Source organism: Triticum dicoccoides, chromosome 5B (genome assembly GCF_002162155.2).
Source record: "Triticum dicoccoides isolate Atlit2015 ecotype Zavitan chromosome 5B, WEW_v2.0, whole genome shotgun sequence".
Lineage (NCBI taxonomy): Eukaryota > Viridiplantae > Streptophyta > Magnoliopsida > Poales > Poaceae > Triticum > Triticum dicoccoides.
The window spans coordinates 566,430,444-566,454,871 of NC_041389.1; the positions used below are offsets into that span (position 1 = coordinate 566,430,444).

The window sequence follows — 24,428 nt, forward strand, 5'->3', positions numbered from 1 at the left end:
AAATCATGCCACATACTGCACTGACATGTCAAACGGGTTATATTCCAATGGCAGTAGATGGTAACTAACTTATTTATATGCCCTAAACTAATATCAACACCCACATAATAATCACAAATACAGTACGAGTAAAAACTATATTACCACCTAGGTCGCGCCTAGGGCGCTTAGGCACTGCCTAGGCACTAGGCGAAGGCCAACCGCCTCGCTTACACCTACCGCCGTTTCCAACCTTGGGAATACCAGACATTTGATCCACATGTCAGCAAACAAGCTCATTCAAAAAAAAATCCCCAAATCACAAACCCTAACCCTAAAAATCTGAACTTACCTTAATGATGCCGTCGTCAGAAGCTGAGCTGACGTACTCCACGGTGTGCTTGCTGCTATCGGACCCATCACTCCAGGACACCATGGCGACGCAGCGGGGCGCGGAGGCGGGTGCAGCGAGCAAGATAGAGGAGGAGTGAGCGAGGGAGCAGCGAGACAGAGTGGGGAGTGGGGGCAGCACCGACCGGTCTTTTGACCGGTGCATCAAACAGAGGCACACGGCGCCGTCAAACGCCGTCTAACGGCTGTCGGGACAGCCGACGGTGCCACGTACGCAAAAAACAGGCCCCACCTGTCATAAACAAGCTTAACTGAGCCCGATCCGCCGATCAGTGCTTTCTGCAAAAAGATTACCATAGATACGGTGTTTTTTGCAAAAAAAAAAAAGTATTGTAGTGGTTTTCGCAAAGCTTGCCTTCAAAGTGGTGGTTTTCTGCAATTTACTCGTTTAAGATAGAGGTAGGAGTTAGAGATAGAATAGGTTTAACATGTACGACTTGCCTTCTAGTTCAAGTCTCTCTCCCTTGCAATGTATTCTATATATACCCCATATGAGGGTCGGATCAATACAACAGAAACAACACAATATTCATCCATCTCATAATTTTCTACAAAGATGAAGTCCATACAATCAGCACAGAAGATTTGGACAATATAATAACCAACTGACAGCAATCATATGGCACCGAAAATCAATTTGGACAAGATAAAAACCAACTATGCTTTTAGTGCTAAACAAATAACCATATACATAGATCATAGCGGATTTCTCACAAGCTGTAACAAAAAGTAGAGAAGCAGGAAGTTCTTCCTCTCTACTGCTAGTACAGATGGTGAAGGACCAGAGAGGAGGGAAACAGTTACAATTTTGCGTGGTTAAAACTGAAAAATTAGTGTAAGAAATCATTCTGGTATTATTCTTGGTTCAAAGTGAAATACAGTTATTACTTTCAGTTCGTATACAACAACAGTTTGACCTAATCTAAAACTGCATAATCTGAAGACATGTCATTTTTTTTCCATCACGGGCATCAAACAGATAACAAAACATGACTAAAAAACAAAGAAAATGGATGGAAGAATATTACGCAGAAAGAAAATCAATTCAAGTAACCCCTTATTATTATTAATGTACACAGTTTTTAATCTCCCCTACCTAGATTTGTTATTTCTGACTTGAAGAACATTCAACCCCTGTAGTGGAAATCTATGCATCTCAATTTTGCTTGCTATCATCTGCAAAAGCCAAAAGACTGCAACTCTATTGCAGGAACGAAGGATTAGAAACATGAATTTGCTTGGACCCAAAATTCAACGATACATATTCAATTGCATCACACCTGCCCAACTCAAGCCTCCTCGGTGAAATCTGAATATGTGACCAGAAACTATCATGTCCCGAAGATGCAAATAATTCACCTGCAAGCTAAAAAAAGTAAGTGGTTGAAAGCTGGGACAAAATATATGTCCAGTAGATAGGAAAAAAGTATGCATACAGAGATAACCATTTTATTTTTCTAAATCACCAACTTAACAGCCCAACGGGCAACGCTAGCAAATCTAGGCACACGGTTTTCTTTTGAGAAAGATACGAACACAAATCCCTTGCTTCTAGCACCAGAACATACCATAAAGCCACTGGCCTCCTCCATGTAAGATTCAGAGTCATGCGCTGCTGCCTAACAACCTTCTCCTTGCTTGATTTAATGGCCCGTGGCCACCTCCGCCAGCCACTCTGTTAGCCTCCGCCTTGCAATTCTTCAGAGACTAAAGAGCAGAATTTTTCATTCAGAGCAAACTAAATGTGGGCTTCCAAGGTCCTCGTCTTGTCGGCGACTGGCGAGACTGCAAACCCGTCGCCACCGTCATGCTCTTGTCAGACAGACAAACAGCAGCAAGACTCGATCGAGGAAACATGCTGCCGATCACCACCCCCTGCGCCGTCCACGGAGGAGCAAAGAGGCGCCGAGCACGCTCTGCGAAATGCCTCGGTCAGCGTGGTCAAGCAGGAGACCACCTTCCCTAGTCCCTACAGCTACAGGAAGATCACCGCGGCAATGGCGTCTCCGTCCTGAGCATCCCCGGCCAAGGTTATAGTCGTGTATCCAGCGCGGCCGCGACCTGTTCGTGGGCACAACTTGGCGACTTCGGTTCGCCACGACCACCCACCTGGAAGTGCAGCGCTACTTTGAAACACTTCGTATTTGGCAATTAAACAGTTCGTAATATGCTACTCTAGTCCAACCTCGATTGCATCATACACGCAAAAAAAAAAAACGAGCATCATGATCTAAATATCTCCCAAGCAACATTGTCAGACAGTCATTAACCACTGGGTGCCTCAACACAGTTCCAGCTACTCCCTCCATCCCATAATATAAGAGCGTTTTTGTGTAAAAAACGCTCTTATATTATGGGATGGAGGGAGTAGTTTTGCACAGCGGCTCTCGACAACAGGATGAAGATAAACAGGGCAGACAGACAGTTAAAATCCCAAAACAGCCCCAGCAACAACAAAGCGTACAAAATCTCCAGCGTTGCAAAACATGTCACCAAGATATCAGCATCATGTTCCAGCATTGCAAAAAAGTTATCAAGGCACAGGGGAAAACAACCACAAGTGCAAGTGGCATCACTCAAACTCTCCAGGCAATTAAGGAACAAAAGGAGACAGGCTTCTGCGGGCCACCAACATTCACTCATTCCATCACTGGTTGAGCGAAAGGCAGACACCCACTCTTGGCAGCCTCCAAACGTCATTCAGGTTCACCTCCGTGCTCACTGAAACAAACGCCTTCTCCGCTATCTTGCTCTTGACCATTGCAGTAGCTCCACCTGAGGTGTCAATGCGGGCCTTGAGGCTAGTATCAGAATCAAACTCATGATTCACTCCAACCATGCAGCGCATCCTGACGCTTGCAAAACAGTAGTCAAACATGGCTCCAACTTGGGTGGTTATCACATCTGGGCTCAGATAGCTCAAGATGGGATCAAGGTAGCTCCTCAGCCGATCAGGAACATAAGACCTCTTGGGAACGATGTCGCTCCAGATTGTTCCCGTTAGGAGTCCATGGTTATTTCTGCAAATGAACTTAAACGCTATAAACACAGTCACAAAATAAGTATAAACAACCAGGTTATGTGAGAGTTAAACAACTCACACTGTTGCACCAAATGCAGAGTGATCACGGACCACAGTCAGTCCAGCAGCATAGTTACTTAATGTAGACGTTGCTGTGTTCAATTCAAACCGGAAACCAGCAGACATAAGTCTGTTGCCCCACAGACCAGAAAAATCAACGACAGGATGAGCATCCAAGCCGATACTTGCCGTGATACCATAATATTGACCCAGGCATTCATATTCAGCTGAACAGAGAAGACTTGGTTCAGAAAAGACACGTTCAGACATTGCAAAAAAGCAAAGTAGATATTTCATTGCAAAAATGCAAAAGGTGACAGTGAAACTGACTTTGGGAGAGTTCTGCCATGGCACCGGAACGGACAGAATGCACTTAGTATCAGAAACCCAAGCATCATCAAGTGTAATCGTTGCAAGTGACTGGAAAACAAAAGCTCATCAATCCCAATCAATATATAAAGGGTCAAGTAGCAGAAAAGAGCAGAAATGCAAACAAGACTTACATTCCCGTTGAGGACAGCATTCATGTCAACTGACAAGTTCACATTCTTTAATTTGACAAAAGATCTGCTAATGATATTCTGATCGGTCACCTTGAATCCAGCAATCATACTCTGAATGAACAGAAGTTCAATAGTTATTAAGAACAAAAACAAACCTATGATGCTTATTAAGTACTTGAGCATAAAATATTAAGTTACCAATTTATCAGTAGACTCAGAGTTGAGAACCATCCCCAAACCTGCAGTGGCATAGTCCTCATACAGCACAGCTGTATATTCAGAAAATGACATGAAAAAAGAATTCAGAACAATGATGACAAAAATAGGAAATATCATAATGTCAACAACCAAAGAGGAGATTGACAGCAATACCTTTGGCTCTTTTACCAATGTCTCTGAACAAACCAGTACCATTCTTCGGGGGAAATGCGACATCTATCAATTCCACAAATCAAAGAGAAACATAAATTCCTTGTCGAAGGTGAAGTCATGCTTTTAAGTTTCATTAACACAAAGACAAAAAATTACCACGAAGCAGGAGGACTGTTTTTACAAAATAAACAAACGAAGTGACCTGCTTAGCAAGGGAGCCTAAACGCATTGGCAACCCAAGAAGAGCAATTAAATTTGAAGTGCTGCGATTTAATTTCCACTGGTGGACATTCCTCATGGACATAACCAAATGATCAATGAGCAATTTCAGTTCCTGAGCACCCTCTTTTGAAACTTTGCCACTTGAGATGCCAACGTCAATGGCATATTTAACATCAGTAGCGTGAACTTCAAGCAAATTGATGATATGCACAAACTCTTCCCTGCTGTCATATGCAGACAGCCTCCCTTTTGCAGATACTTCTACAGACTGGTTAACTTCCGCCAAAGCAGTCTGCAGGTCCAGCTTAAACCTCTCAATCTCACTCCTGTGGCAAGACATAAGATACCATGTAATTTACATAAGCTACTGCCAATTATAGCTGCGAAATTGAGAGAGCACTTAGGTAATAAAGTACCTTGAGATGGAAGGGCCATCCAACACTGAGAGGGCAGCCGGGCTGTCAAAGAAAAGAAAAAAGTAATGTTAGGGTTCCAAGAAACGGCACACATACAAATCAATGTTGAAATAATAAATAGCATGACTAACCCATAAACTAAGATCAATCATAGAAACTATAAATATCATGCAAATAATGCAAACAAAACTTTCAAAGCTGGGATGATAACTATATATTTCATACTGACCAAGAGTCCAAGACAAGTGATTAATGTATGAGACCTCAGATATTCTGTCTAGGCTGGGTAGAGTTACATTAACTAAACCAGACCTGTCAATCCTATCACCTAACATGCATGTGTATTAAAATATGTAGGAGTTACAGATTGGATATCTGTATTAACATCTCACTTTGATTTCCAGATTTGCAGGACACCAAAAATGAGAGCATCTAGGTGGTTCTAAGACTGAAGAAGCAAAGAATTCACCTAGTTCATGTGCGAAGGCCCAAAATGCTACCCCTGCCAGGAGCATGTTCAGTAACTAACAGAATAATGTTCAAGGTCGTCCACACTCAAAGGCATAGGAATAGCTTGTGTAAACGCAGTAAATTCATCCAAAATATAGTTTATTAAATTCTTGTCATAAGCAGCAATTCCAAACAAATCTAAATCACATATAATTATGACAATCATATTAAGTAAACCTATTCAAGGCCGTGTACATTTGTGGGCTTTGAATGTGCAAAACAGATCATCAAGGCAAATTTACACACAGAAGAATAAACTCCTCTAGGTTGTAGGGTCTGACATGAGCAGCAGCTGCAAACGAATCTAACCATATGCACAGTTGGTTAAATTTCCAGCAAACGAACCCAGAATAAAATGCAGAGCATTTCAAACTGACAAAGCAAGTTTACCTGAGCAACAGTGCGTGTGGAGGGCGAGGATCCGGGCGAGGACGAGGAAACACAGGACCCCTGCATGTCGGAGAAGTATTAGACCCGAACAGTGAGTTGCAGACATTTAGGGGTAGGAGTAGGGGTAGGGGGGCAGGGGCAGGGGCAGGGGGGTCAATACCTGAACAGTGCGCTGATGTCCTCCTTCATCCTCTCGAAACCACCAGAAACACGCGAGACAACCGATCCCCTGTACAATCAATGGATTAGAACCGCAAAAACATTGGGGGAATTCGAACAACACGACCTGGAAATGTAAAGAGGACTCACGGGAGGCGCCTCAGCGGGTGGTCGCGAGGCAGGACGTCATCAGCGTCTGGAAGCTTCGAGGTCATGGCGGCGAGACCTGAGGAGCGGCTTGGAGGAACAAGTTCCGGCGGCGGAGGGGTTAGGGTTTTTGCTGGGCGGCAGCGGCAGCGGCAGCCTTAAGGCAGGGGGGCGGAAAGGGCGGAATGCAAGAGGTAGGGGGGGTTGGAGGCGAGAGCTGTAGAGAGCAGCGGGTGATGATTGAGCCGGGTTTGCACCAGTCCAGTGGGCTCCAAGCCTCCAAGCCTCCAATCGATTGAGTGCGTCCGGCCGCCGGTGGTAGATAAAAAATCAGTTCTTAGAGCATCACAACCGGATCTTACTTTTTCCAACTAAGAGCATCTATACCCGAATGCCTCAAACCCGTCTCAAACGTCAAGACGGACAGCCCGATCAGTGACCGGTCACCAAAAAAGACCCTCATGAATGGCTCAAACGACCCAGACTACTCGACACCCCTCATATCCAGCTCAAATGTAGGATGGATATGGGACGCCCCATCACCGGTCTGCCGGAGTATGAGTCCTATCGGGGCCGGTGTGCCCGCCACGGGAAGGAGAGGATGAGGGCCGCCGAGGCCTGAGTCGCTGCCAACATGGCGGCTGATGCGGCGACACGCGCTCCCGTAGAGGAGGAAGCCGTCCGCGTCGGCATTGTAACACGTGCGCCCTCGCTCGAGAGCAGAATCAGGCGGTCCGTGCCATAGCCAGACTGCCCCCAAGGAGGAGAAGGAGGACCACGATGGGTCGGACGGCTCCGGTGACAGGCAGATCCGGCTCGATCCATACTGCGTCTTCGACCGCTACTTCCGTGAGAAGGACAGCAAGGGCGCCGGGAAGGGCAAGGGTAGTCGTGGATGATCTTCTCAATAGCTAGTATGTAGGTCAAACATGCCATTTTTTTTTGTAGTCTGATGGCATGTCCTAATATGTAGTTGCATGAGTTTGTATGGATTTGAGGTGTGCTAATTGAGGTGTCCGGTCGTGAGAAGAGAAATTTGATGCGTGACCGGTCAGTGTCGGCAGACGAGCCCCAGCGCGTCCACAGGCGTTTGAGGGACCGGATTTGCTAAATCCGTTGTAGATGCTCTAAACGACCGGGCAGACAGCCCAAACGTCCGGGCTATCCGGCATCCACAAACCCACACGTGGTGGAGCAGACATGGGTGGTCCGTGCCCTCGCACAACCTGCCCCCAAATGAACAGGAGGAGACTGATGCCGCATCCAACACCTACAGCTACGGCGCCGAGCAAATCCGTCTCGATCCCTATGTCATCTTCGAGTGCTGTGAGATCCCTATTTTAACTAGTAGAACATGCCTAATTTCTGCGGTCCGATGTCATATATGATGATGAACTCCCTTATGCTATGACCTAGTTCGCTATGTCCTTGATGAACTATGCGCTATCTCCTATATGAAGTATGAAGTACTCCCTCCATCCGAAAATACTTGTCGGAGGAACGAATGTATCTACATGTATTTTAGTTGTAGATGCATTCATTTTCATTCATTTTTGTGACAAGTAATTCCGAACGGAGGGAGTATGTGTGTAGGTCTGTGTTGCATGATATTGTAGGATTTGGCGATTTGCATATGAGGGGACGGTTGTGGCCGGGGCATTTAAGGGCTGTACACAGACATACAGGAGTTCATATTTGCTAGATGCTCTTAGGGCGGAGTAGCAGAAAAAGGAGGAGTAGAAGATTTAATATCTTCCAAGTTGACGTGGCTCTTGTGGTGGCATACACTAGCGGATCTAGGTCTGATGGTAATCAACCAGAGAGATAAATCACTACTACTATCTGAAAATGAAGAGAACAGTCATCAATACATCAACATTAGCGAGCGGACTAATTGCACCGGACACATGAGCTTGCGCGGAATATTCAAAGATATGATTGAAGGTGGTCGGAAACCGTACCGTGGCATCTCAGAGTTTCGGACTCATCCGGCTCTTGGTTGAATCTTTTTTTTTTCTGAGTTGGTCCACGGATGGGATGAATCTGATTGAATCGAAGGTGTACCTTGGCATCCGTGTTCATCTTAGGTTGGCACCACTAGAAATTCGGACGCATCCGGCTGTTGATTGGAGAACCAATCGATAGATCTCACCGCCCCGTCCGTGAACATCTTGAGGCTGCACCACAAGAGATAGTCCATGGGTGGATCCGATTGGCATGCAACCAGGAAGAAGTTTGCCGTCGGAGCCAAGGTCAGCGAGCTGGGTAGGATAAATGGGCAGAAGAGCGCCATGGCAGGCTCAGGCTCGGAGGAGGACATGAGAGAGAGAGAGAGAGAGAGAGCTTTCTTTCTTTCCTTGGAGACTTGGAGAGAGAAGAGATGAGACAGGAGGCGGCTAGGGTAGGGGAACGCGAGGCCGCTCGGCGATTAGTACCGGACCGGACTCCCCCAAAAAGCGGATCGGGCGGCTGGGTTTGTTCTGAATTATTGGCACAAGTTATTGGCCCTATATAATAATTAACCGTGTCCAGAAGCACTAATCCTTTCAGCAGCAGCAGCCTGTAAAATTTCAGCTCGGTTCCGCAGTGAGTCAAGTCGGTCTGACACGGGACATGACGCGGTGCACCAGTACAAATTATACTACCTCGCGGTGAACAGTGGCGCGGCCGGCCATGTGAAGCAGGCAGCTCGGGACCCACCGCAGAGAGTAGCCACATGTGAGTGAACGCACCTCAGCTCAGCATGGGGCCAAAACGCGCAGTGCTTGTCTCGACTAGCTAGCACCGTACAGTTTGACATGGACGACACTGTATTTTTTTTAGTGCTCCATTAAACTTGTCCGGATGCCAAAGTAAATTTCCTTGAACAAGAGGCAAGATGAATGCAGACCAAATAAACAGTCCACAGTGGTGCCAAATGTTTTTTTTTGAGCAAGTGGTGCCAAATATATTTAAGTCATATAATGTTTACCTACCAAATTATATTTGCACTAGGCACTTGCATAAAAAACCCACAAATGAACAAAATATTTCCTGCTTATCTATCTCACCTCCACAATCAAATAGGTCATCTAGCTAGCCCATAAAACCTCCATTCTTCCATTGTCAGTTACTCAGGTTTATCATAGGTTCAACTAGAGCCAGGAGCTAAAGCTGCACATGCATTCCTCTGAACAAGTAAAATAATACTCCCTCTGTCCCGAAATACTCGTCGAAGAGATGGATAAAATTGGATGTATCTATAACTAACAATACGTCCATTTCTCCGACAAGTATTTCCGAACGGAGGGAGTACAACATGTACAAATAAGTCATCTCCCTAAACAGACCATGGGACATTTATCCAAAGGTTTCATCACTACTGAATGTTTAGTTTCACAGGTGAACGTATAAACTGAGCCATGGGTGATCAGAACCAACACTGCCAAAGACAATGTGAAATATGTCGCCATGGTCAGAGCATAGCAAATACTCCCTCCGTTCCAAAATAAATGTTGTGGTTTTAGCTCAAATTTGAACTAAAACCACGAGATAGATTTTGAAACGGAAAGTGGAAAGCAGAAATTCTGAACAGAGTACACCTGAAGATTAGTGTAAGCATATAGAAACGAGTCTTAACCAATACAAGGGATGTCAGTCAGTTGTTTGACAAGTTAAGGCTTTCAAGAATCAAGACATCTCAAAGAAGATAACCCTGAGGGTAAATCTAGCAGCTTACTATTAGTCACTTTGAGGTAGTATTTGGACAAGCAACTCAGTTGTACAGTTAGGCAAGTTCTTCAGCTTGTCGAAGCAAGGAAAAATATACAACTCAACATTTTTTTTCTTCGAAAAGGGAATATACAACTCAACATAGCATAAAACAGAAATCATTGTCAGAAATGTTCCCCATAATTGTCCAAACAAACATTTGCGTGAGTCTTCGTATCATCTAGTCATGTTATCTAATAATATGTATTTCCAGAGGCACATTAAGTCTGTGCAACTGCTGTGAACGGCCCCAGAAGCCAGCGCCTGAACCATGTATAGTCCCTGATGACAAAAACCCAGGCCCTGGAGAGCATGGATTAGTTTTCAGGCTTCCATCTCGAAACATGGTGAGTTTTCTATATCAATAACAACATCAGTTGTTTGAATTTGCACCCTTGATCAAACCATGAAAATGAGCAAGCCAAGGTTAAGTGTCAGAGTAGACCGCCGACCTATGCACGAAATTAGCACCATGCTACAGTCAGTTCAAGTCGAAGATGCTGTGAAGTTCAGTGTGGGTAAACCTATCTCACTCTGTTCCATGATGCTAGGTAGGGGGCACCACCTGCTTCTCGGGAGAATAATTTGGTGGGTTTATCATTTTGTAATCCAGAGAAAATGCTGTAGTGAAATAAACGTTCGATCTGGAGAAAATGCTGTGGAGACACAAGACATGTCATGGAGTGAATCGTAAAGGCAGAAACAATGGGGGAGCGGACGAGTGGTGCCACATGTCACTGGTTACACGATGGTATTGATAGATAAGGTCAGATTTCAGACAACAGAATGGCCTGTCCACTTGTGTGTTTCCCCGGTGACATAAGGAGAAATAGTTCAGAGGTTAGTCCCGGCCATGGGCAGCCTGGCCCTCCCGACCCAGCCCAACGCTGCTCCCGGGCCAGGCTCGGGCCTAGATTTTGAGCCCGATGGCCGGGCCGGGCCCGTCGTTTTTGCGCTTTTCTGAGGCCCGCCGGGCTTTTACGTGTTTGGGCCAGGCTTGGGCCCAAAAACCAGGCCCGATGGCCGGACCGGGCCCGGGGTTTGGCCAGGTATAACGGAGGGTAATATGAACCTTAAGAACACAAGAGCATAAATCCGTGACACGCAAAATGGTTCAAACCGGGAGATGCGCAGTAGAAAATAGCTGTGTTGATTGCGTCTGCAGCAGACAGGGCTCGGTGCACAAGGGTTCAGGCCGTGATTCTTTATGCTACCCTACTTTGGACGAAATTAAATACCAACCTAAGATCAAAATAACGATGAATCCTTACAACAGAACCAGACATATATACCTAGCAGATGAGGCTTTCGCGGCGTTTCAGCAGGCATAGTAGCTGCCAAATCCTATCGCAGACGCTCCCTAGGCTCCCCTGGGTTTGCGGCATCTTTGACCGCCATATTTACCTGGCCCTCAGAGGGCGTTTCGGCAGGCCATCCGCTTTGTGCAAACATAGATAATGTAACTACCGTGATGAGTGTCGACTGCAATATAAATATATAAAGGAAACCCAATTTAGTGGATGCCTGCATGCCAAACTAAATTTCCTTCAACAGGTGTAAGATGAATGCAGACCAAATAAACAGTCTACAGTGATGTCAGGGGCAGAAACTAATAATTTTTGGACAAGGCATAGATGGTAGCTCGCCACAAAGCTACTGGTACTGCTAACACATATAGTTGTATGTACATGAAGAATACCACAACCATTGCGAAGGGCTAAGCTTAACTATGGTGATGGTACAACGCTGCAGTTTAGGCGCCAAAAAGGGAAAAATCAGGGAGAAATACAACAAGGCAATCTCACCCTTCTTTATGAAGATGTCCAGACGAAGTAACTCGGCGACAGTCCTAACCTAGGCATCAATTGCAGCAGCACTTTGGTTTGGAACTGGGATGCTCTCGACCACACGGACTTTATCCTGCAATCCGACGACACGGAGCCCAGAACTGAATTAGCTATTATCTGACAAACTGAAAGAGGAAAAATGGGTCAATCAGTCGACAGCTGAACCAAGAGCAACATACTTCACATAGAATTCAGCGATCCCAAGGAGATCTTTGTTAATATACTAGCGGCATGCAGTGCTTTCACTGAATCCCCTGCAGACTACAGAGGAGGGCAAGGAACGAAGTATAAACATGTAGTATGGAGCAGTGAGCAATGCATACCTGAGGTCTCAATGTGGTCATGACTGCAGTAACCTTAGTACAGTAGGTTCTTAACCAGAATGCCAATCCGGTTGCCGTCAAAGGAGCTGCTGGACAATGGATTGTTTCACTCCTGTGTTCCATGTAGCTGCGGTCCTATCAAGGTTTCAAGGAAAATCGTGGGGCAAGTTTCCTCCTGTTAGAGCTATAATATCCATGGTTCGCTCACCACACAAGACCACCCTGCTCTGATAATGGCTGCAACCACAGACAAGACAACACACGATGCAATCAGTTTATACAAATCAGTGGGGTTTCAGTATAGACTTCTCTGCTAAGCTGTACCTCCATAAACCCGCAAAAAGAATACATGTGAGTAATAAGATTCAAGAACTGCGCTCAAACTAATTCTAGAGTGCGGTAGCCCTCAGGTGAAATGCCTGCGTTGAGATGTAACCATCATTGGCATGTGGGGTTCTCAGAGATGGCATCTTTAGTAGGATTAGGAATGCTTATAAAATGGCATTATATATGTCTTGACTCCACATAAATTATACTAATGATATGCATAATCAATAGAAATTTGCAGAAGAACATACTGCCATCATTTAAGTGGTAGGTTGCTATTTAATACATAAGTTAGATATGCAACAGATGAGACATAGCTTAGTCTTCTCGGAAACTCAGTTATACTAGTGATATAATGCATACTTAACCAAATATATTTGCACTTGTATCAAATATACTCACAGATAAACAGAACGAAAACACTTTTCTGCTTATTTATCTCACCTCCACAATCAAATAAGTCATCGAACACATAAAATTACCATTCTTCCATTGTCAATTTGTCATAGGTTCACCTACAGTCAGGAGCTGCAGCAGCTGCACATGCCCCTGAACAAGTACAATAATACAACACCAGTAATTCCTTCCTGGTACAAAGAAATCATCTCCCTACACAGGCCATAGGATGTTCTCCAAAGGTTAGTAACACACTCATCTCCCTCCAAGTTAATCAGGTCCTGATGAATGCTGAATGTTTGGTTTCATAAGTGAATGAATTTTATTGAATAAGCACCAGGACGACAGATAACATGAATGATCAGAACCAACGCTGCCAAAGAGAATGTAAAATATGTCGCCATAATCAAAAAAAAGGGCAACCTGGTGCATGTAGCTCCCGCTTGCGCAGGGTCCAGGGAAGGGTCCGACCACTTTGGGTCTATAGTACGCAGCCTTTCCCTACATTTCTGTAAGAGGCTGTTTCCAGGACTTGAACCCATGACCTCATGGTCACAGGGCAGCAGCTTTACCACTGCGCCAAGGCTCCCCTTCGTCGCCATAATCAAAACATAGCAAATAATTGAAGTGGAAAGCAGATATTCTGACCAAAGTACACCTGAAGATTGGTGTAAGCATAGAAACGAGTTTAACCGATCTAAGGGATGTCAATTGGTTGTTTGACAAGTTAAGGTTTTAATAAAGACATCTCAAAGAAGATAACTCTGAAGGTTAACGAGTACTATTAGTCACTTTGACGGACTTCGGCAAGCAACTCAGTTATACAGTTAGGCAAGTTCTTCAGCTCACTGAAGCAAGAGAAAATATACAACTCAATATAGCACAAAACAGAAATCATTGTCAGAAATATCATACAAGTTCGGAAGTTCCCCATAACTGTCCTACCAAACATGTCGATTAGTTATTTCTAACAGTCTATATCAAGAATAGCTAACTGTTGTGAACTCAAGGTAAAGTGATAACAATTTGAGAGTTAAAAGAAACTGCAGTAATTAAAGCGGAACGTAAGATTTCTGGAACAAGTCAGAATTTCCCAGTACCAAAGAAGAAGAAACAAGAGATCGGGTAAAACAAAAAAATCTAGAGAGTTCCTGCATAACTTGTGGCATGTGATCAAAATAGGGTAGTCAACATGATAGGAATATCAGCAATCCATAACAGGCAGCTAACCATTCTCTAATATATCACATGTGACAGAACAATCCAGTAATAATTTCTCAAGCAAAACATACCAGTAATATATATATGAAAAACCATCAAAGCCATATGGTCACATAGATTCCATATTTGATATTGTCTTGTATTGCAGTTTACCAGCACAAACCGGGACAATGATACAGTTAACCTACCTAACAAAAAAGTACAGCTATGTTTTCCTAGAGAGAGTTCGCTGTTTCGTGCCATGCTCCACAACTTTCTCTTCAACATGCAATCCTTTCCTCCGCCTCACAGAATTCATAAGTTTCTTGGCCAAGTTTGGCCCAATGCTTGCCCCATCTCCAAATTCTTCAATCTCCTCCTGTGACTTTGGGACAAAAAAAGGGTCCTCCTGAATAGCATCCCAGTGGCTAAGAACAAGCAGCGCGCTGGCTGCACCTGATGTTAATGTCCTGAGCTGACTAGAAAATCCAATGCTCTCGGCAACAGGCAAGTAAGCATGCACTGTAAATACTGAAGTCCCTTCTTGCATTTCTTCTTTTAAAATCTTCGCTCGTCTCCTGCCAAGAACTGCATATGTTGAACCTAGTTGCGGAGTCGGGGTGGTCAATTCACAGAAATACATGCCTTCGACAAGCCTTGGGTTGTTCTGAAGAACGGCTGCACGGCATGCTTCTTTAACTGCGGTTATTACTTGGCCACTGAAGATGTTGTATTGATCAGATTGATGGGCAGCATCAGAGTTGTCAGCAAATATGTAAGGCTCAATGATAAATGCCAGACCCCACATTGGTTCATCACATAAAGGCCCTGCGTTCGTGGCAAACTGAAATCCTGAAAGAATGCTGTTCCTTAGTGCCACAGATTCTAGATGTAACGATTCAGGAGTATCTGCTGATGATTTACTGCTGTCAGGAGTATGGTTAGCTTCAGCATCAGATCCACTCACAAACCCCAATCTCTCAGAAAAATCTGCTCTACCACGCACAAGAATACCTTGCCTTCCATCTTCCATGGTTATCACACCATCACTTGATTCAACATCAGGCAAGAGAAGGAAGTTTGGGCCAACCTGCCAAGGACCCAAGGACCAGATCCTTTTGAGGTACCCAAGCCATGTCTTTCTACACTTCTGAAGTTTTTCTTTATCCACTTGCTCAGAAATGGCTTCCAATTCACTGTCTATGGCACTGACCATGCGCTGCCTAAGCATCGCAACAGAATCACAATCATCTTGAGAAATTTGTGGGTTTAACATTGCATTCCTCTTTGATGTTTTCCCCTCCATTATTTGACCAAGCAATTGATCACTTTCTTGGAGGACCTTAGTCAGAGCATTGGGAAGTCTTAGGACCTGAACTCTCACAGTGCATCTCCCGTTTGGAGTAGTCCTCTCAACAAATGCATGCGGAGCCTTCAAGCCTTCCAATAAGCCAGCACCTTCTCCTTCGATCGTCTCTTTAAAGGAGACCAGGGGGTCTGAAACGACCAATTTAACCTTTGCAAACCTTTCCTCCAGATCCTTTTTGCACCGCTCCAAATGAACCTCCCCAGCTGCGGCAAGGATATGTTCACCCCTGTGCGTGACAGTGTACTCAACAAATGGGTCTGCTCGGTTAAGAAGCTTGATCCCTTTAACAAGAGCTCCCAGATCCGTCGGGTTGGCAGGCTCAATTGCAACCTTAAGCATCGGAGACACCTGGAACATCATACTTGAGAAGGGCCAGCAATTCTTGGTGGATGACAACGTGGCACTCTTTAATATATGCTGCCCAAGGCCCTGAATTGCAACCACATTCCCAGCACTCACACTGGCAACTGGCCTCAAGCCCTGTCCCAGCATTTCATACAAGTATTGCAGCTCAATCTCCTGTACATGCTTCTGCACTGCATCCCCTTTCAGTGGATCATACAATGCCGACAGCACAAAAACCTTCTGCCCTGCACGAAGAACCCCGCTGAACACTCTCGCAAATGCCATAAAACACTCCTCTGATTCACTTGCATCCTGATGGTTCAACAACTCGCCGTGCACCCCCTTCGGTGGTAACATCTTACATGGCACCGCAAACATCTTCGACACATACACCACCACCGGAGAATCTGCACCCGCGTCACAGGTCTCCACACACCTTCTGACCCTCTCTGCCTCCAAGACAACCTCAGCGCAACCAGCAGCATCCTCTGGTGCAAGCTCCCTCTTTGGCATAAGCCTTGCAACCCTGGCCCCTTGGGCGACAACAGGGTCAGGAGTGCATTCGACCACCATTGCCATCACTGCATCTGCCAGCGGCAGCCACCGGCTCATCACAGACTGCAAAACTAACTTTGGGTCCTTGTTCTGCAGCTCCCGCGGCGGAATGTTCAATTTGAAGTTGCTAATGACCTTCTGAACTATCTCCCCGTCCTGCCCCAGCACTCCCTCGTACAATTTCCATAGGGGCTTCAGAATGAACTCCACAAACATGGGCTCCCGGTCAGTACCCTCCACCGCCTTCTTTCCCACAATCATAAAATTCTTCTTACCCTTCTTATCCACCTTTTTGTCCAAGTATCGCGGCCCCCAAAATCCTCTCAGCAAAGCAGAGGCGCTGGCGCCAAGCTTGGTGGCGTACAACTCTGCGAAGTGGTGGATGCGGAAGCCCCAGCCATCGAGGGCGCAGGCGAAGACGACATTGCCCTTTTGGGGCTGGAAGGCGTCCTCCTCGTCGTCATCAGCATCTTCCGGGAGATCGTCCTGTGAGGCTGACGAGCTGGAGGACGGTTGGTCCTCGAGGGAGGCGAGGACGGAGAAGTAGGAGTGCGACCGCAGCGCGGAGTAGATGGAGTTGACGTCGGCGAGGATGCGGTGCAGGCGCGTGTAGGCCTCGGCGGGGGTGAGGTGGAGCTCGGTGATGAGGCGGTCGAGCTTGTTGAGGACGAGGCAGGGGCGGAGGCGCTCGAGGAAGGCCTGGCGCAGCGCGGCGTGGGTCTGGATGTGGACGCCCTCGACGGCGTCGACGAGGATGAGCGCCGAGTCGGAGAGGCGCGCGGCGGAGGAGACCTCGGAGCAGAAGTCGATGTGGCCCGGGGAGTCGATGAGGTTGACCCGGTGCGCGGCGGGGCCGTCGCCGTAGCGGAGGAGCACGGCGGCAGACTTCATGGTGATGGCCCGGCGCTGCTCCTCGTCGAGGTAGTCCATGAAGCGGAGGCGGCCGGCGAGCCTGGGGTGGAGCAGGCCGTCGCCGCAGGAGGCGACGAGGTGGTCCGCCAGCGTGGTCTTCCCGTGGTCGACGTGCGCCAGGATGCACGTGTTGCGGACGCGCCGGGGGTCCGCCGGCAGCGCCGTGCTCTCCGCCGCCGCCATCGCGGTGGGAGGTGGTGCTGGTTAAGTCGGGCTAGGGGAACGTGGAGGCGGCGAGGAAGCCGGCGACGGGTGACGCGGGTTTGGGGTGGGAGGCTGATCCGGGCGGATGGGCGGCGGCAGAGGAGCGGGAGCGGCGGCGGCGGCGGGGAGAAACCCTAGCGCTCGTGTCGGGACGAGGGGATTTGTCCCTGCGGAAGAGGAGGAGCGGACCGAAACGATTGTCTCCTCCTAGTGGCAATTTGACCGTAAATACTGATAGTTTTAGGGGCAAAGGGGTATACCGGTCGGATTCAAGTGGCTCTGGCCCGGTCCGAAGGAACTTGGCGCTCAAGTTTGATCGACCAAACTTGGCAGCAACGAAAAGGCGCTGCTAAATCTCAAAAAAGAGAACAAAATTAAAAACCAAAGCCTGTTTACAGGAAATTTGTAGAAAAAGATAGCAATTTTGTAAAAGAAAAAATATATTTGAGGCCCTTTAGTTTGTAGGAATGGATTCCTATTCTTATACAGGATAGGAAACAATCTTTCACATTTCAAAAAAAAATGACCTTGGTGTTCAATGAAAAAATTCATATTCTATTTTGATGATTTTTATTTTTTTACTAGTAGCCTTGCACGTGCACGCACGTCTCTACAAGACACATCTTATGATTCGATTGAATGGCCCTTTTTAGTTTTTACATACACAATAGAGAGTACATTGTATAAACATATAGTGTGTCACTTAGTCTTAGTTCGATTAATTTGCGACCATAGACACCCCTGGTATGAACAGCAAAGGAAACACCGCATTGCATCCATGAACTCATGGCTGGTCATTACACCTCCGTAACCACGTCATGTTTAGGCTTCAGTGTTGTTATGCTGAGAAGTCAAAATTGTGATTATTTTGCTAAACTTTCAAGCCGCTAGTAGATGGGATCACCAGTTATTTTTTCCAGCGGGGAGGGATCATGGGAGTAACTTGAGTTTCAAATGGAAAGCAATGTTTTAATACCAAGAGAACAATCCTTTACAAGAAATATCAATAGGCCCTTATGGGCAGGTCAAAATGTGCTCATGCAACACAACACAACACAACACAAAGCTTTAGTACCCGGAGTTGCTAAATCATGAGCTACCGCGTTCCTTGATTTAATAAAAAAAAATCTGACCATATTAGCTTACACTGAAGAGTGGCTCAACAGATAAGCTTGTTCGCAAGCAAGGAAATCAGTTCCATAATCACTTGACTACCCGATTCCAAGACAACATTGTGCACGACATGAAGTATATTGGCCATGGAGAAGCATGGTCAACTCCGCCGCCGCCTGCATGATTCTCTTTCCTTTTGAAAACATGCTGGAATGACTACGAAGAAACAATAACCGAGCCGATGTAGTACATCAACCTCAACATCTACATAAAATTTGGTTCAGCCCGGACAAGAATACGCACCAATCGACTTGGCAATTGATGCGATGATGAAACATATATATGTAATCTGCATGAGTTAAAGAGATGATTGAACATAAAACAATCAATGTTAGTTGGCCAGACCAAACTTGTGGTAACTTGGGAAATATCACAAAATTAAATACAAAACCTCTAAATCGACGCTAATCATCACAGACAAAAAAAAAGTACAAACAATAATATCACTAACAAATTGAAATTGAACTGAATAAATATTTGGTAATGTGGTTGTTCTAATTGTCAGGAGAGAATGTTTGGTGTACTTTTATCCTCAAAAGAATCGTTTTCATAATCTAGCATCTTAACCTTGTAGATTGAGCACCTGATTAGCTCATCTCGCATCAAATGGAGTAAACCATCATCATCGTCTAGCATCATAGCTGGTAGTTCCAATGTATATTTTGCAATGAACTCTAGCCTGGACACGGTCAACCAACATCATAATATCCTACTCACTAACCAACATCAGAATATCGTCCAAACCAACATCTTAACTTCTCAATGATGGAAATACAAGAGAAACATGGACAAATGCAAGCATGAAGAAGCAGGGCTACATAATAAAGACCTCCAAGTCAGTAGATTTACTATACTTACTCCAAATTAGCAACAGTGTATGAGTAGAAAACTAAAAGGGACAACACCAATAACTCAAAAATTAGTTCCCTATAGAACCTATAAAGAGGTGGCTGAAAAACTGATAGGTTGTCACAGTGAAAGATATTAGATAAAACAGGAAGCTTGCAGCAGCTGCATTAGTATATAATTACCGTGGTCAATTGTTCATCAATAGATATGTGGAAACCATATATATATATATACCTCAAGTTTCTTAATCTCCATCTCAGCCTGTTCTCATCTCATGGTTCCTTCACGTGAGTATCTTCATCTCTTCACGCTTGTTTTGAATTCATGAACCAAAAAAATTGACCACAAATAGAGTGAGATACCTGATAGATCGCACCTCCACAGCACTGCAGTCGTCCGCCTTGCTGACGCCACTGGCCTGGTTAGATGTATAGTTGTTTGTTCAAGACAATTGTCTTGCTCAGATGACTTCCCAGTGAAACACCTATCATTGATTAGTTTTATAGCAACATGAGTCCTCCATTTTCCATCACAAGTTCCAGAACTCTTTCAAAAAGATGGAGTTGCAGAACTGACTTCCTGGAGCTCTTCAGGTCATCGGTCTTTGCAATCTGCCACATGAACACATGGGTGGTAAAAAAATATTACTTTGCATCCAATATGTGCACATTCATAAATACAAGAGTTTCTGATCGTAACCTGAAGGTGTCCAAGCGCATGTGTGACTTGTAATCCTGACATCGAATCTAGTGTTTTGCCATTGATAACATGCACATACTCTTGTTAAGTTGGTAAGCACTAAAGATGACATGAAGCAGAACATATATGAACTTCTAGGCAATCACATCCTAACCTCATTGTTTTAAGCTTGCCCATCCTTATTAGTGACATTCCCAAGCACTTCATTTAGCACAGCGCGTACTTATTACGTTTCTTTTTATGTCGTCTAGGTGCTGGACTTCAACCGCAAGGCCGACACCGTCCTGGCAGACATTGAGATGACGAGAATGATCATGAAAGCAGACTCCGTTCCAACAGGATCATGAGAACAACAGCTAACAGCTAGTGCTCGATCGGTATAGGATCGTAGATGCAGGTGCAGCAAGCAAGCAACAACTGTGAACTGAAGAAGTTGGCGTAACAAATTTTAGTGCGACTAAACTATGTTGCAAACTGAAACAAAGTGCGTCTCAACGCATCAGTTTCTTGCTCCTTCAGATTAACAGACCTTAACTAAACAACATCTTGTACTACTATTCTATCCCGAGTTACCTATTTAGGCAAAACTTCTAGGACGGTAGTATTAAGAAAAAAATGCGCCGAGTAGTATCAAGACGGGGTGCATCTTGGACATATTGTGAAAATCAACTGCATGCACACATACAAAAATGCACCCAAAGTCATGCCTAAGATCCGAGAGAAAGAAAGAGCCCTTGAATCAAACTATTAACACACATGATGCGGAGCATCCCACGATCATCCTCATGGACGTATCTACATCTCCCACAACACCACTTGGACCAATGACAAGAGCTCGAGCAAAGGTTATCGAAGATAAGGTGAACTCGCTCCTTTCCGAACTCCTACTTTCTACTTATGAGACATGGCTACTACCTCGTGCGGAGACCCTATGTGTGATCAGGTATTTGAAGGAAAGCCACGGATCAGCTACACCCAACGGACAAGACAGCGAGGACGCCAAGTTCAACGGACAAGAAGAAGGACCGCTCGAAACTCCCAGTCATCGAACGACTGACGTCTCTCGGACGTCCGACGCCTTGAGGCTCCGACCGGCCAGCCAAGTCCCAGCCAGAGCACGCTCCAGCGCCCAGACGTCCGAGCAACACCGGACGACCGACACCTCCCAGCGTCCGGACGACCGAGCGACACCGGACGACCGGCACCACCACACCCGAGCCAAAACATCGGAAGAACGGAGACCTCCGGACGACTGACCCCGACCGGACGACCGACAAGTCCTGACCAGAGCCGAAACATCGGACGCCCGATCGACACCAGACATTCGGACCCTCGCGAGCCTTCAGACGACCGGTGACCATCGGACGTCCGACGCCTGTGTGACCGCCCGCGTGTTGGACCGAAGCCACTTACCCTTTCGTCCACTAAGACTATAAATAGACCTCCTCCGCCCTCTTTCTAGGGTTAGCAATGTGATAGCTCATATTTGAGATAGAGCTTTACTCATCCACTTGGTTACTTCTCCTCCGAGTTCACGACCTCTTCGGAGAAGATCCCCCAAGCGGATTCAAGACCCCATCACGGAAGACCCTTCAAGACCTCCTCACGGAGAAGACCTTTTGTATCGTCCTTTGTTGACCTTGAATCATGTATCACTCTTTGTGTTTCGAGGTTCTAGCATATGTGTGCCCGGATCTTGTTGGTTGAGTGATTTCTCTTGTGTTTCCCCTCGTGTTCCTCTCGTTTTCCCCTCGTGTTCTTCGTAGGATCCCCTCCAATCGTGAAAGATCGGGCATCCAGGATTCTACCCTACATCATCTTGGATCAGAGCCAACTTGCTCATGGTCATCTTGGTATCATGAGCCACATTGATCACGTATTTGGAGCCCCTACCCCTTGTTTTCTAGCTTGATTATGTTGTGTTCTTCTCCAATTTCGAAAATCCCCACCAAAAATACCCCCAATTTTTTTTATGATTTGTTGGTGTGATGAAGTTTTGTTGGATTTGATCTGCCACGTATGGATCTAACTTTCCCCCATCATCTCCACCATTTCCATCCACAAAATCGTTGGATTTGACCATTTTCGCCATCTCCATCTCAAAATCCCGAGTTCATCCTATGCCCAAAATTGCCCAGGCACCGGATGCCCGACCAGCATCGGTCGTCCGACCATCCCTGACGAAACTGAATATTTTTAGTTTGGTTACCTACACCGTTCCACCGCCACTTCCGCATACACACTTGCATGCCACCACCGCTTTCCGCAACCACCATCACTCACCCGTTTCGCACTCCGACAAATTTTGACACGTTTTGGTCTTTGAGTTTTGAGTTGCGGTTTCCGTTTCCTATCGTGTTTCGACTACTTAGGGACGGTTCGACAACGACAACACTGCAGCTCATATTCATCATCGACTTCGACCGCTACAATTTTGACACCTCGACCGTAAGCAAGAACGGTAACCTCCATATCATTTTGGTATAATGATATCTTTTCATGGTACATTCCTTGCCATTGCATTGATAACCACCATAGCCTTACTTTTGCGTTGCTTACCCATCGATACTAGCCTTTGAGTATTGTCGGCAACGTGACTTGTGCACATTAGTGAGCATACTCCCCATAGCATACATACCATATCATAGTGGTGCATATCTTGGTAGCATCTGTTGTGTCACAAAGTTGTCATCGCATACACAATTGCTATCTTGGTTCATGAAGTTTTGCATGAGAAAAGAGCTCAAAAGAGAAAGAGCCAAACAAGCTTTTAAGCAAAAAGGAAAGATAAGCAAAGAGCTTATAAGCAAGAAGCATAGCATCATGCTACATTAACATTGTCATACTCGGTCATCTTGGATCATATCACCGGAATACCATACATATAACATACTTGGGATAGAACTCGTTGCATTTTTGCCTAGTAGGTTGTGCACAAGTTTCGTATCCGCCTATTGTGCAATCATGCTAGCGTCTCTCTAGTGTTGTGCAACAAGAGATTTTTTGGGGTTTCCACATTTTGGCTCATTCCTTGGTTGCACGACCCCACTTATCTATTTGCGTGTGTGTTTCCGTGTACCATATCTCGCTATTGGTCTACTTGTTGCATTTGCAAATTTATAAATCTTTTCCAACTTTATTGAAGCTCATGAACAATTGCATCAAATTTTGTGCCATCATCCTAACCGAGCTCCACCATAAGCTTTTACTTGTGTAGGTGTGAGAACCAACAAGAATTGGTACCAATTGTGCTATTTCCTTGTTCCACATTTGAGTGATCACTGATCCATCTTCAACATCGGTCAAGGTACATTTGGTATAAGTTCTTCTCTTTCTACCACTCATATATTTGCTTGGAATGATGGATAGGCCAAGTTCTTCTATCAACCCACTCTTTATCGAGCAAGATAACGACATGTCATCCTATGTCACCAAGAGCCACCTCTTCGTTGCACAACGAGCTTTGCATCAAGAACAACAAGCAATGGGCGAGCGCAGCAACAATCTCGCCACCGACTTGCGACTCTTCGAGCAACGAACAAGAGACTACTTTGACAACAAGCTCGACGCACACAAACAAGAAAACGATGCAAGAATGGATGAGATTCGTGCCTTGTTGGTAAACCACCATTCTACCACTTCGTCCTACTCAAGATGGAGCCGCTCGAGTCGACACTCCGACGACACCTTCTCTGGCTCAAGTACACCGACATCAAACACTCTACGTCAAGCCGCGCGCCAAGACCGTAAAGCAACTCGCAATACTCTAGACGACAATCATCCACGAGAGCAATTGGACAAGCAAGCACATCGTCATCGTCAACACCAAGCTGTCGGTGTCAAAACCGGCAGATCTCGGGTAGGGGGTCCTGAACTGTGCGCCTAAGGATCAAAGGTAATAGGAGGCAGGGGACATGATGTTTTACCCAGGTTCGGGCCCTCTTGATGGAGGTAATACCCTACTTCCTGCTTGATTGACTTTGATGAGTATAAGGGTTACAAGAGTTGATCTACCTCGAGATCGTAATGGATAAACCCTAGATGTCTAGCATGTATGATTATGATTATGATTGCCTCTATGGACTACGCCCTCCGGTTTATATAGGCACCGGAGAGGACTAGGGTTGTACAAAGTCGGTTTACAGAGGAAGGAAACTATACATCTGGACGCCAAGCTTGCCATCCACGCAAAGGAGACTCCCATCCAGACACGGGAGAAGGCCTTCTATCTCGTATCTTCACGGCCCATCAGTCTGGCCCATGTCACATAGGCCGGCTCCCCGAGGAC

General features: G+C 45.7%; 2 protein-coding genes across 3 annotated transcripts; both read right to left on the reverse strand.

The window, feature by feature from the left end:
• Nucleotides 1-2,791: 2,791 nt before the first annotated feature.
• Nucleotides 2,792-8,610, reverse strand: LOC119311662. 2 transcript variants are annotated; one of them, XR_005151134.1, is made up of 12 exons: nucleotides 8,153-8,608; nucleotides 6,195-8,033; nucleotides 6,046-6,114; nucleotides 5,886-5,945; nucleotides 4,986-5,027; nucleotides 4,504-4,895; nucleotides 4,348-4,410; nucleotides 4,174-4,244; nucleotides 3,976-4,086; nucleotides 3,803-3,892; nucleotides 3,492-3,699; nucleotides 2,792-3,410 (listed from the first exon to the last, which is right to left on the reverse strand). XR_005151134.1 is itself a non-coding variant. In XM_037587331.1 (10 exons), exons 1-10 carry the CDS (start codon nucleotides 6,257-6,259, stop codon nucleotides 3,696-3,698), a joined length of 981 nt encoding a protein of 326 aa, XP_037443228.1. In that variant the 5' UTR covers nucleotides 6,260-8,610; the 3' UTR covers nucleotides 3,599-3,695. The 2 variants fall into 2 exon arrangements, 1 of the variants encoding a protein (XP_037443228.1); XM_037587331.1 differs by lacking the exon at nucleotides 2,792-3,410 and having other exon boundaries at nucleotides 3,599-3,713; nucleotides 6,195-8,610.
• A 5,494-nt stretch (nucleotides 8,611-14,104) lies between these two features.
• LOC119311663 (elongation factor-like GTPase 1) lies at nucleotides 14,105-17,588 on the reverse strand. Its single transcript, XM_037587332.1, has one exon. The coding sequence runs from the start codon at nucleotides 17,396-17,398 to the stop codon at nucleotides 14,261-14,263; it is 3,138 nt and encodes a 1,045-aa protein (XP_037443229.1). The 5' UTR covers nucleotides 17,399-17,588; the 3' UTR covers nucleotides 14,105-14,260.
• Between the last annotated feature and the right edge of the window lie 6,840 nt (nucleotides 17,589-24,428).